General features: G+C 47.6%; 1 protein-coding gene across 2 annotated transcripts in view; it reads right to left on the minus strand.

The window, feature by feature from the left end:
* gpatch1 (G patch domain containing 1) overlaps positions 1–5,601 on the minus strand; it is a 10,598-nt gene extending 4,997 nt beyond the window's left edge. The window contains exons 1-11 of one of the 2 annotated variants that reach the window (XM_076736085.1): positions 5,341–5,601; positions 4,124–4,258; positions 3,793–3,878; positions 2,630–2,790; positions 2,378–2,475; positions 1,992–2,050; positions 1,545–1,787; positions 1,312–1,462; positions 1,146–1,225; positions 851–1,067; positions 108–395 (exon numbers count right to left, since the gene is read on the minus strand). In XM_076736085.1, the coding sequence (XP_076592200.1) occupies positions 108–395; positions 851–1,067; positions 1,146–1,225; positions 1,312–1,462; positions 1,545–1,787; positions 1,992–2,050; positions 2,378–2,475; positions 2,630–2,790; positions 3,793–3,878; positions 4,124–4,258; positions 5,341–5,410 (1,588 nt within the window). In that variant the 5' untranslated portion in view covers positions 5,411–5,601. The remainder of the gene's footprint in view (positions 1–107; positions 396–850; positions 1,068–1,145; positions 1,226–1,311; positions 1,463–1,544; positions 1,788–1,991; positions 2,051–2,377; positions 2,476–2,629; positions 2,791–3,792; positions 3,879–4,123; positions 4,259–5,340) is intronic. The other variant, XM_076736077.1, reaches the window with a different exon arrangement.
* Positions 5,602–10,984: the final 5,383 nt, after the last annotated feature.

A 10,984-nucleotide genomic window follows, 5' to 3' on the forward strand; every position in this document is an offset into this window, starting at 1 on the left:
TTTCTAACTTATTATAAATGATTAGTGACTCAAACAAGCGTCAGCTGCAAACATGAAGAAGGCGCTGCTGCAGTGCATGCTGGGACATGTAGGACGGAGCCTCCTACCTTTGTCTCCCTGCTTCAGGCGGCTCAGGTACAGCTCGTAGCGCGCCTGCTTGCTGGGGTTCTTCTCAAACGGTCTGAAGGTCTGTGAGGAGGCCTGGACGCCTCTCCACGCCGCCAGAGCCTCCTCCTGGAGGCCGGAGGAGGGCGCGGCCGACGAGCTCGCCGACCGAGGGGCATCGTGGGAGTCTGGGGTCGTGGTTTTGGTGGCGGGCACGACGGAGGAGTTGCGGAGGTTGAGCAGTCGCTGTCGGTCTTCAGGCCTCAGCAGCTCCATGACTGAAGCGGGACCTGATCAGGATTTCAGTCATTATTATTATTGATGATTGGTCTGATGGATAAAGACACGACCTGCTTCCACAGAACTGGACGCTCCATCAGCTTTAAGCTGCTGAAAAACTACCTCCATCCATCTGATGCTCGTTAACTCAAACCTCCACTGAGTTATGTTTGTCTCTTCTTCTTCTGTTATTTTTTATGCTGTTTTTCTGCACAGACAAAATATTGACGGTGTGATCAAACTGACAGAAACACACAACTCTTGAATGTTTCATTTAATTATTATTATTATTCCAATTACTTTCTCAACAAATCATTCAGTCAATAAAATGTCCAGGTGACGTCTTCAGGATCAGAAAATGTCCGACACCACAGGTTTGAAGCTTTCTGCTTAAAACGACTTGACTTGAGTTTAAAACGCTCAATAATCTGAGACGCTGCTCAGCGACAGCTGCGTCTCCTCCCACCTGACAGGGCGTCTTCTCCCAGCAGCGTCCTCCTCTGGCTGGAGTCCAGCTGGTGGCGTCCTCCTTGCTGGGGCTCCTCTTTCACCATGTGGCCCCTGGAGGCCCTCAGAGCCTCGGCCAGCGCGGGACTGACCCCGGAAAGACGGGACACGTCGACCGATGGACGGAAGCGATGGACCGGACGGTAGTCACTGGGCAGAGAGGGGGGAGGGAAGATCTGTGGACAGACAAACAGAAAATGAGACGAGGGACGGCGTTTGTGTCTGACGAGATCAGCACGTCTGAGGCCGCTCACCGTTTTGTCCTCGGCTGGTTTCCGGGACAGAGTGAACCCCTCCAGGATTTTGCCGAGGTACGACGCGTCTCTGCTTCTGTCTGCCAACGATAAAAAAGTGTAAACGTTCACGTTCCACGCTTTTCCTCGGAGAACTTTGACGAGGAACCAAAGCTCAGGACGTCACCTCTCCTCTTGGTGTACTGCTGCGGCGCCGTCCAGCCGTACAGGCCGTCTCCAGGCTCCTCCCCTCCCAGCACCGTGTCGTATCTGGACATGGAGTCCCTGTGGTAAACCTCTTCATCATCATCGTCCTCCAGGGCCCCGACCCCAAACGCCTGCAGGTCAAAGGTCACCGGCAGCCACATGTAGTTACGACACACAGCTATCGAAAGGTTGTCCAGACTGCAGAGAGCCCACCTGTCCGGCCACGCCTCCTCTCCGTGAGCCTCGCCGTGCGTCTCCGAACAGTCGACTCCTCGCCTCAGACTGCGGGTTGAACAGGTCGATGTGTTCAGGCGCTCCTCGGCCCAGCAGCGCCAGGCCCGGGTCCAGACCACGGTACCCCAGACCCTGGACCCCCACTTTGGGGTCGAAGTCCACCGGAGTCACGTCCTTCGGGGCAAAGGTCACGTTCTCTGGAGCAAACTCATCGTCGTCCTCCTGCCGGGCAGAGAGAGGAAGTGATGTCATACTAATGTTCACCTGAAGCAGCTCAGAGGTTTTAAGTGTGTTCAAATGTTTGTGCGTCACAGGAAGACGACATGCTGGGACAAAGAGACAGCTGCAGCACGCACAGCAGACCTTTCTTCAGTCTGTCTGTCTGTCAGGACAAACCATCAGGCCGCCATCTGTTGTCTCACCCACCTCTGAGTCCTCCGATCCAGCGGGGGGCAGCGCACAGCCGTACACTCTGCTGCCTCCATCTGTCAGGAGAACGATGAGAGCATTAAAACAGGAGACAGAACGTCACTGAAGACACAGGATGAGATGAAGATGTCGTTTAATGACTCACACAGAGGAGAGACTCTTCATCGTCAACAAACTTGAGATTTATTTGATAATGAAAGCTGAAAGCAGATAAAACCTTTTTCAGGCTCGTTAATTTTAGATCACTGAATCATCAAAGGACCCGATCAGAAGGGCGGAGACAGACTCTGACTCCGCTTTTGTTGGATTTCAGTGATGCGATGAGACGTTTCTGTGGACATGACAACTTGTAAAAGTGAATCAAACTAAAGACAAAGTCGTACCGGTCTGCTGTCGGTGAGCTCTCCTCTTCACTCGAGGCCCCACGCCCTGACCTTCCTTCCAGCCCATCCGCCTCAGCAGCTCCACCCCGATGGACAGCCTGACAGACAAAACCAGCACACCTCAGAGGACACTCACACAGGAGGAGACACACAGTTCACTGCACCCACTTCACACGTGTTCATGACATGTTTCCTCTGACAGCTGACCACCTGCTGCTGATGGACGCGGTGGTCACCTGGCCGCAGCGTTACCTGGCAGGTGTGATGAGCTCTTCCAGCAGAGTGTCTCCGGGGATCAGGGCAGCCTGAGCGCTGACGGCTCTCGCCTTCTCTCTGGCCTCGTCTCTGCGACCGGACGAGAACTCCTGGCTGGTGGTGATCTGGCTGGGAGCGATGCCGTGCTCTCCGAAGTCCTGACACACAACAACAACAACAACACTCAGGTCCAGTAAAGATGCATCAGCATCAGCACTCTGAATCAAAATCACTGTTCATGGACGAGGAAACACAGCTCAGACCTCGTCTCTTATAACGAGTGTACAGTTCGTTTCCAGCGATCACTGCAGGAGGCTCGAGTGAGACCAGACCATCGAACACAGCGAAGACTGGTGACTGCTCGACTGCAGCTCGACCACAGATTCAGACTCAGAGGCGTCACCTGGAGACGTCAGACTATCGACTGTCTCACAATAAAAAAGCTGATATTACAGAAAAGTCAGAAAAACTATCTTGTTTATCGTTTCGTGTCGCACTGGGTGATAAAACCCATCATCTTATCACAGATCATCTATTTCATGATATTAACGCCCAGCACATCAGTAATGAATAAATAAATCTAATGTTGACTGAACAGGAAACCGTCAGTCACACAAAATCTGAAATCTAAATCTAAATGACACACAACATCAGGGGTCTCTGTTACGGCGGCGCTCCCTGTGCGCTGTGACCCCTTGCAGTGTGGATGAGCTCAGTGCCCTGCCATGTTATTATACCGACAGCTACGTTGGGGTGGGTGTGGTTGTGTTCTATTTTGTACTATCATGTTTTTATCCTTTGTCAAGCACCTTGTGTTGCATTTTTATGTATGAAAGGTGCTATACAAATAAAGTTTCATTGATTGATTGATTGATTGATTGACAAGTCATTCACCAAAACCCTCAAAGACTTTTCCATCCAGCCAGCAAATCTTCCCTCTGCTGCTCAGTGAAGACCAACGTTAGCCTGTGTACGGTCTGAGGTGGAGCTCCACTACAGGCCTCAGACAAACAAAGATGGCGGCTGGATGAACGAGTGGCTGTCGTCTCTTCGTTTGGGTTCACGAGTGGAAACACAGCCGGAAAAAAGGCTTTAAATTCTTCTTCACTGAACACCAAAGTAAGAGACACTGAGAGAAACGAGTGGAAACACTTCTCTACCTCCTCATCCATGAAGTCCTCTGGTCTGGCATGATGTCTGTCAGCTTTCTGTTGCCGTGAGGACACATAGGTTGACGGGGCCCAGCCTGAAGACACAACAGCATCACGTCAACAATCGCAGGACAAGAAGCTGACGGTTCACAGGAGGAAATAAACGTGCTTTCAGCTCCACAGACGCAGGATTTAACCGCTGCAGACAAACTGGAACAGGACATGACCTTTGACCCTCGTCTGATTAAGGGGAACATAATCAAGTTCAGCGTTGGATCACTGATCCAGGTCCCGGACTAACAGTGTCCCTTCTGTCAGAGCAGGTGAAACGGCGACTGACCTTCTTTACTGCCGACAGTGTTGAAATAACCGGCTGAAAAGCCTCCAGTGAACGCCCCGTGGAATCTCTGATATCGTCCTTTCTCGTCCTTCACCGTCTGCTCGTGGAGCGGGACGGGCTTCTTCAACGGCTCGTCTAAACAGAACACAGCTTTTATTCACACAGGTCATCACGCGTATTCACATCCTTTACCTCAGGAAATATAAATAATGTAAACTTCAAAATAAGCAAGTGAAGGTCCTGCGTTTGATAATTCACATGAGTGAAAGTACACTGTAGAAATATTTGGAGCAAAACATGGTCAGCATCAAAAGTCAGTATTTAAAACAACAAATGGTCCTGCAAGCAACATTTGAACGCATCACAATTTGAGTGCATCATATTTTCAGAGATGCAGCAGTGGAATTAAAAATATAATATTTCTGTCTGAAGTACAGGAAACATGTAAAGTGTCACAAAATGGAGTACGGTAAAGTAAAAGTATCTCGAAGTATTGCTTGTGTAAATGTACTCCTCTTTTCCACAGACCTCGAAACAACAATACAGTTGAATGATAAGGAGTGTTTAAATGAAATGGTTAACGATGGAGAATAAAGGATTTCCTCGAGCAGAACCAAACTCAATGCAAAAATCTCGCATATTTTGTTCCCTTGTTTACCGGCTGAAGTTACAGTACTATAGATTATTACGATACGAATATCTGAACACCACTCTTCAATCTAAACACACGTGACACAAAACTAAACTAAACTGCATCCACCTCAACAGAAACGTCTATTCTCTAACAGGTTTACACTTGATCCTGTCTCAGTGCTCACCGATAATCTTTTAGGCTACAAGTTGAAGGTTAACAAGCTGATTGAAAAACAATTTCAGGTTTAAATGAAAGTATTATCCGCTTTGAGGATCACTTGTTGGCCGAATACACGACTGAACGATGGCGATTCAAATATAATCCTGACTCACAATTCATCTGCGTGTTAATTCAGACATTGAGGACGACGAGATAAAACAGTCAAATATTTAAATGAAGTCTGGCCTATACACCAGTGAGCTACATTGACCCAGAGCTTGTCGTTAGCTAGCTGTTCTGTTAGCTTAGCATCCTAAAGTTCCCGCTGGAGACGTCGAGGCTCATTTCTTCACAAATGCAGCAGCTGTGAAATGTCAAAGGGGAAACAAACGGATATTAAAATTCATTTTAAAATTAACTCTACCTTCTTCCAGAGGCTCCAGCGGAGTTCCGTAAGTCACGAAATCCTCGTCGCTCTCACTGTCGGACGCCATGTTTTTACTACAACTACGGTAAGCGCAGAAGAACAAACTTCAAGGCCGAAGGCGAAGAGGTCATGAGCGATAGAAGGATGTGCTGACACGTAAAATGTGTCTTGTAAAGACAGTCACAGCACAGCATTCAGCTTTGTCAACAATCACATTTTGATTATGTGAACAAGTGAAAGCTGATAAATTCTGAGGTCACAGCAGCTCTGCTCGGACGAGAATCCGTTAAACACGTGTTCATCCACACAGTGAATACTAGGCTGCGTCATCGCTGGTTGAATGAACGTGCTCCTGCTTTGTATAAGACAGATTTGTGTTATCAGAAAACCGTTTCTGTGAGACTGCCTGTGTTCGCCTTTGTCAGACAGAAATCTGTCTAACAGGCTCCAGTTGTGGAGGTAGAGCAGTTTGAATTCACTGGTTCGGTGTTTGTTTTATTGAAATCGTGTTATTTATGTGGCATGTTTATTAGGGTTATCAGAACGAGGCACTGTCGCCTCTCCTCATGTGGAGCATTGCTCATTACCTGATGATAAAAGAGGTTTGTTGACATGAGCCTTGTATTTATCTACAACATATGTGTGAATTGTAAAGGTGTAAAGGTTTGCTGTGAACTGAAGGGAAATCCTCTTTTCTCCACTGTCGACTGCTCCTCAGTGAATCCACTTGTGAAGCCGTTGATGTTTGCAGATGACTGACTGCCGCGGGCCTCGTCCATCACCGTCTGATTTAGACCTCACACCAAACAGGACAGACAGGCTGCTACAGGATTTATACACCTCTGGAGTCTGGAAACAAGCAGGGAAATCACTGCAGAGTCGTCACACCTGGGCATCAACCTTCCTTCAGTTATGCTGACAGAACAATATACATGAAAAAAAGAAGAAAGATAAAAAAACGGACATAAAAACAGAACTCGTGTGGACAGTAAAAATCAGCTTTTTGATATCAACACTGTTCCTGCACAATAACCCTGTAATACTACATCCTGTTAGACAGACAGACGGACAGAGAGAGAGAGAGAGAGAGAGACAGACAGACAGACAGACAGACAGAGGGACAGAGAGAAAGAGAGAGAGAGAGAGAGAGACAGACAGACAGACAGACAGACAGACAGAGGGACAGAGAGAAAGAGAGAGAGAGAGACAGACAGACAGACAGACAGACAGAGAGAGAGAGAGAGAGAGAGACAGACAGACAGACAGACAGACAGAGAGAAAGAGAGAGAGACAGACAGACAGACAGACAGACAGAGAGAGGGACAGAGAGAAAGAGAGAGAGAGAGACAGACAGACAGACAGACAGACAGAGAGAGAGAGAGAGAGAGAGACAGACAGACAGACAGACAGACAGAGGGACAGAGAGAAAGAGAGAGAGAGAGACAGACAGACAGAGAGACAGGGAGAGAGAGAGAGAGAGAGAGAGACAGACAGACAGACAGACAGACAGAGGGACAGAGAGAAAGAGAGAGAGACAGACAGACAGACAGACAGAGACAGACAGACAGAGAGAGATCGAGAGACAGACAGAGACAGACAGACAGACAGACAGAGACAGACAGAGACAGACAGACAGACAGACAGACAGAGAGACAGAAAGAGACAGACAGACAGACAGACAGACAGACAGACGGGCAGATTAGTGAAGAGCTGTAATGCTGTGCAGCCTCAGAGGAGCAGAGGTGTCGACTATCGAGTGTCCGTCCAAAGCACACAACAGTTTGTCATTTGTTTTCTTTGCGCCTGAAATCAGTCAGAACCCCCTCAGCGATCTATAAAAACTTACGCTGCTCGACAAAAACCAAATGCCTGGCTCAGCAGAAAGCCGAGGCCACGTTCAGATCCAAATCTGAGACCCCCTCGACTACACGGAAAACACAGAGCCTCCCTGCTCTTTGTAACACGAGCGAGCTGCTAAACTTCAGGGGGTTTAAACTAACTGAACCTGGGCAGAGCTGGACGCAGCTGAGGGTGGGGAGCGGGGTCACACTGGTGGTGTAATATGTAGTTTCCTGGTCAGAGACAGGAAGGAGCCAGTTCAGAGCCGGGGGATGGCCGAGACCGAGCCGGGAAAGAACCAGAAGGTGGATGGGACGCAGCCCTGCTCTGTGGTCTGTCCTCCCTCCTGGTGTCTGTGGTTGCGAGGAGGACATGTGGCTCAGGTTCCACCTCCTCCTGGATCCACACTCCTCACTTGTGTCGTACTTTATACATGTATCTGTGCTTCTGTCATGGCAGTTTGTTTGTGATTTATTCTGCTCTGTAAACATGATATTATCTGCATATCTGTCCGTCCTGGGAGGGGGTCCCTCCTCAGTCGCTCTGCCAGAGGTTTCTTCCTTTTTCTGCCTGTTAAAGGAGTTTTCCTTATCGGGGGTCTTGTAGTGGACGGTGGGTGTTGTATGCTGCACAGTCTGAAAAGCCCCTTGTGGAAACTGTGATTTGTGGTTCTGGACTACATAAAGAAAATGGACTTGAACCATGAAGACAGCAGGAAGAGCCAGAGGGTATCTGGTGTTTTGATGTGGACTGATGATCCCCTGCAGGTGGAGAGCAAAGTGCTTCAGAAACACGATGAAACAAAAAAAATAAATTAATAAAATGAAATAAAAATAAATAAATCAGAGGTAAACATATAAAACCAATGAAAGAGTAAATATTAGGTCATGTGATGTTAAATCAGAACGTTAGATCATGAAGAGGTGGACAAGAAGGAGACACAGACACACAAAGTTCGAGCTGAGATCAATAAAATGTACCTTTGATCATAAATCATGTCACCATCCTAAACAAACACATGAATGAAGTCAGATAAGATTCAGCTTTGGCAGCTTGAGGGGAAACAAACTCATTCTTGAAACATCTGTCAGCCGAAGTTTTTCACGCCTCTTCTGCTTGTCACCACTAGGTGTCGCCCTCTGCGCACAGTTCACAGGTCTAAAGTCGTGCTTGTCGCTTCAGGTTGGAGGGAAATATTCAGCCTTTCACTGCTCCTCCACCTTCATCAGGTGACAGCTGGACTCACTGGTTACTCTGCAAATTTCACATTTCACACTGAACAGGAGGTGACAGCTGCCGTCAGGTCACACACCTCCAAAATATCTGTCCTAGTTCAGCCCGATGACACAGTGACAGAGTTTTCATGTCGTCTGTTCATGTTAGAGAAATTTCTCAACCTGCAGGTGATCCATTAACTGATCCGAGAGCAGGGAAATCCACAAAACCAGACACCAACAAAAGGCTTAAAGTCCCCAATAGAAGGATGTGTTACAACTAAGATAAGATAAGATAAAACTTTATTAATCCCCTGTAGGGCAAATTAGGGAGTTACAGGCAGCAGCACTCGTATGAGGAATACATAAAAGGAGACAGAAGGGAACAAAATACAAAATAGAAAATGAAACTCCACCTCCCACTGAACCAAGGAGGTGAAGTATTCAGATTACTTAATAGAGTACAACAACCACACTGTATGAATACTCTGTTACAAGTAAGTAAAATCACCAGGAAAATGTAATTAAAAGTATGAAAAGTAAAAGTACTCAATGCAGTAAAATGTCCCCCTGTACTTACAGTACTTGAGTAAATGTACTTAGTTGCCTTCCATCGCTGCTCTTAACAGTGTAAACTTTGACGTTTGATTCATGAGTTGTTGATAGTTGACAGTCTGAGACAAAAGGTGGAGGTATGAGGAAGTTAGTTACTGCTGTCTGGCCCAGTTATCAGCAGAGGAGCAGCTGAGACACGCAGTATGTGGACGATGATGAGACACTTCAAAACACACAAGGCCCGACATCTCCTCGGTCAGGAGTCAGTCAAATCGGGACACATGAAAGACGTGTCTTTAGATCAGTGTGACTGACACTCCCAGAGGACGTAATTATCTCTGATGTCCATGAAAAATGTGTAAACACACACACACACACACACACACACACACACACAGAAATGAGAGGAAAGAAGAGGCTCTTTATAACTGCAGGACGTCCCAGAGAACCATCACGTCTTCAAATTTTCTTCAATATCACAGTGATGCAGTGAGCTGCCTGAACATGTATGAGTACGCTGCTAACAGGAGCCGCGCGGCTGCTAGCGCTAACAGGAGCCACCAACAAGAGCTGCTAACGAGAGCCGCTAACAGGAGCTGCTAACAGGAGCCGCTAACAAGAGCTGCTAACGAGAGCCGCTAACAGGAGCTGCTAACAGGAGCCACCAACAAGAGCTGCTAACGAGAGACGCTAACAGGAGCTGCTAACAGGAGCCGCTAACAAGAGCTGCTAACAGGAGCTGCTAACAAGAGCTGCTAACAGGAGTTGCTAATAAGAGCCGCTAACAGGAGCCGCTAACAAGAGCTGCTAACAGGAGCCGCTAACAAGAGCCGCTAACAGGAGCCGCAAACAAGAGCCGCTAACAGGAGCCGCTAACAGGAGCTGCAAACAAGAGCCGCTAACAGGAGCCGCTAACAAGAGCTGCTAACAGGAGCCGCTAACAGGAGCCACCAACGAGAGCCGCTAACAGGAGCTGCTAACAGGAGCCGCTAACAGGAGCTGCAAACAGGAGCCGCTAACACCTAAACAGACAAAACATTAACAAATGCTGGATGAAAAAACAGACTGAAAGCCCCCCAGTGATTGGAAGTGTAGTTCGAAGACATAGTTATTATTATTATTATTATTATTATTATTATTATTATTATTATTATTATTAGCAGTGAAGCTGATTTCTGCCTCCTGATGAAGACGGTGGTCATAAGCCGTCGATCTCCATCAGGAGAAGAATTTATCTTTTATCTCCTGTTTTCTTTAGGTGTGTTTGCAGCAGTCTGCAGTCTCATGCACAGTGATTCATGTTTGTGACCGTTGATATGTGTTTACTTTTTACTCTTCACCCGAAAAGACCTTCACCGACATCCTCAGCTGAAGTAAAGGATGTGAGTCGTTCTGCTTCTTCTTCTGCTGCTGCTGCTCATGTCCTCAGGTGGTGTTGGAGCAGCGTTACACCTCCTCGGCTCTAAATGTCATCATGGTGCGATAATGCCGAGCCGGCAGCAGCCGCCTGAAATATTAAAGACACCAACGTTCAGGCAGCTGGAGAGAAACTCATGACTAAAGCAGTTAGAGCTGCTTCTGATCTCCCTCTGCAGGTCTGCTGCATGAGGCAACACTGTGCAACCGCCAGCCACCGAATGTGTGTGTGCACCCAAAGACGAACACGAAGAAGAGAAGAAGAAGAGCGTGGAAAAGAGGATAAAGAGCTGCATGAAAAGGGTGAACTGAGTGAAGCAAAGGAGGAGATGGAGAAGTGAGGAGGAGGAAAGAAGGAGGCAGAGAAGGAAAGGAAAGGAGTTTTAGGTTGAGAAAACAGGAAGTAGAGGGGCAAAGCAGGAGATGTGGAGGAAAGAAAGGATGAGAGGGCAAAAAATAGGAGGGAGGGAAGGAAGTTTGGGGGTAGGAAAGGAATGGAGCAAGTGGAGAAGAGAGGCAGGATGTAAGGAAGGAAAGGTGGTGTATAGGAGGTATACAAGGAAGGTAGAATGTAGAAAAAAGAGTAGAGGAGAGGGAGGAGGTATGGAAGACCAAAA

Source organism: Chaetodon auriga, chromosome 1 (genome assembly GCF_051107435.1).
Source record: "Chaetodon auriga isolate fChaAug3 chromosome 1, fChaAug3.hap1, whole genome shotgun sequence".
NCBI classification, from domain to species: domain Eukaryota; kingdom Metazoa; phylum Chordata; class Actinopteri; order Chaetodontiformes; family Chaetodontidae; genus Chaetodon; species Chaetodon auriga.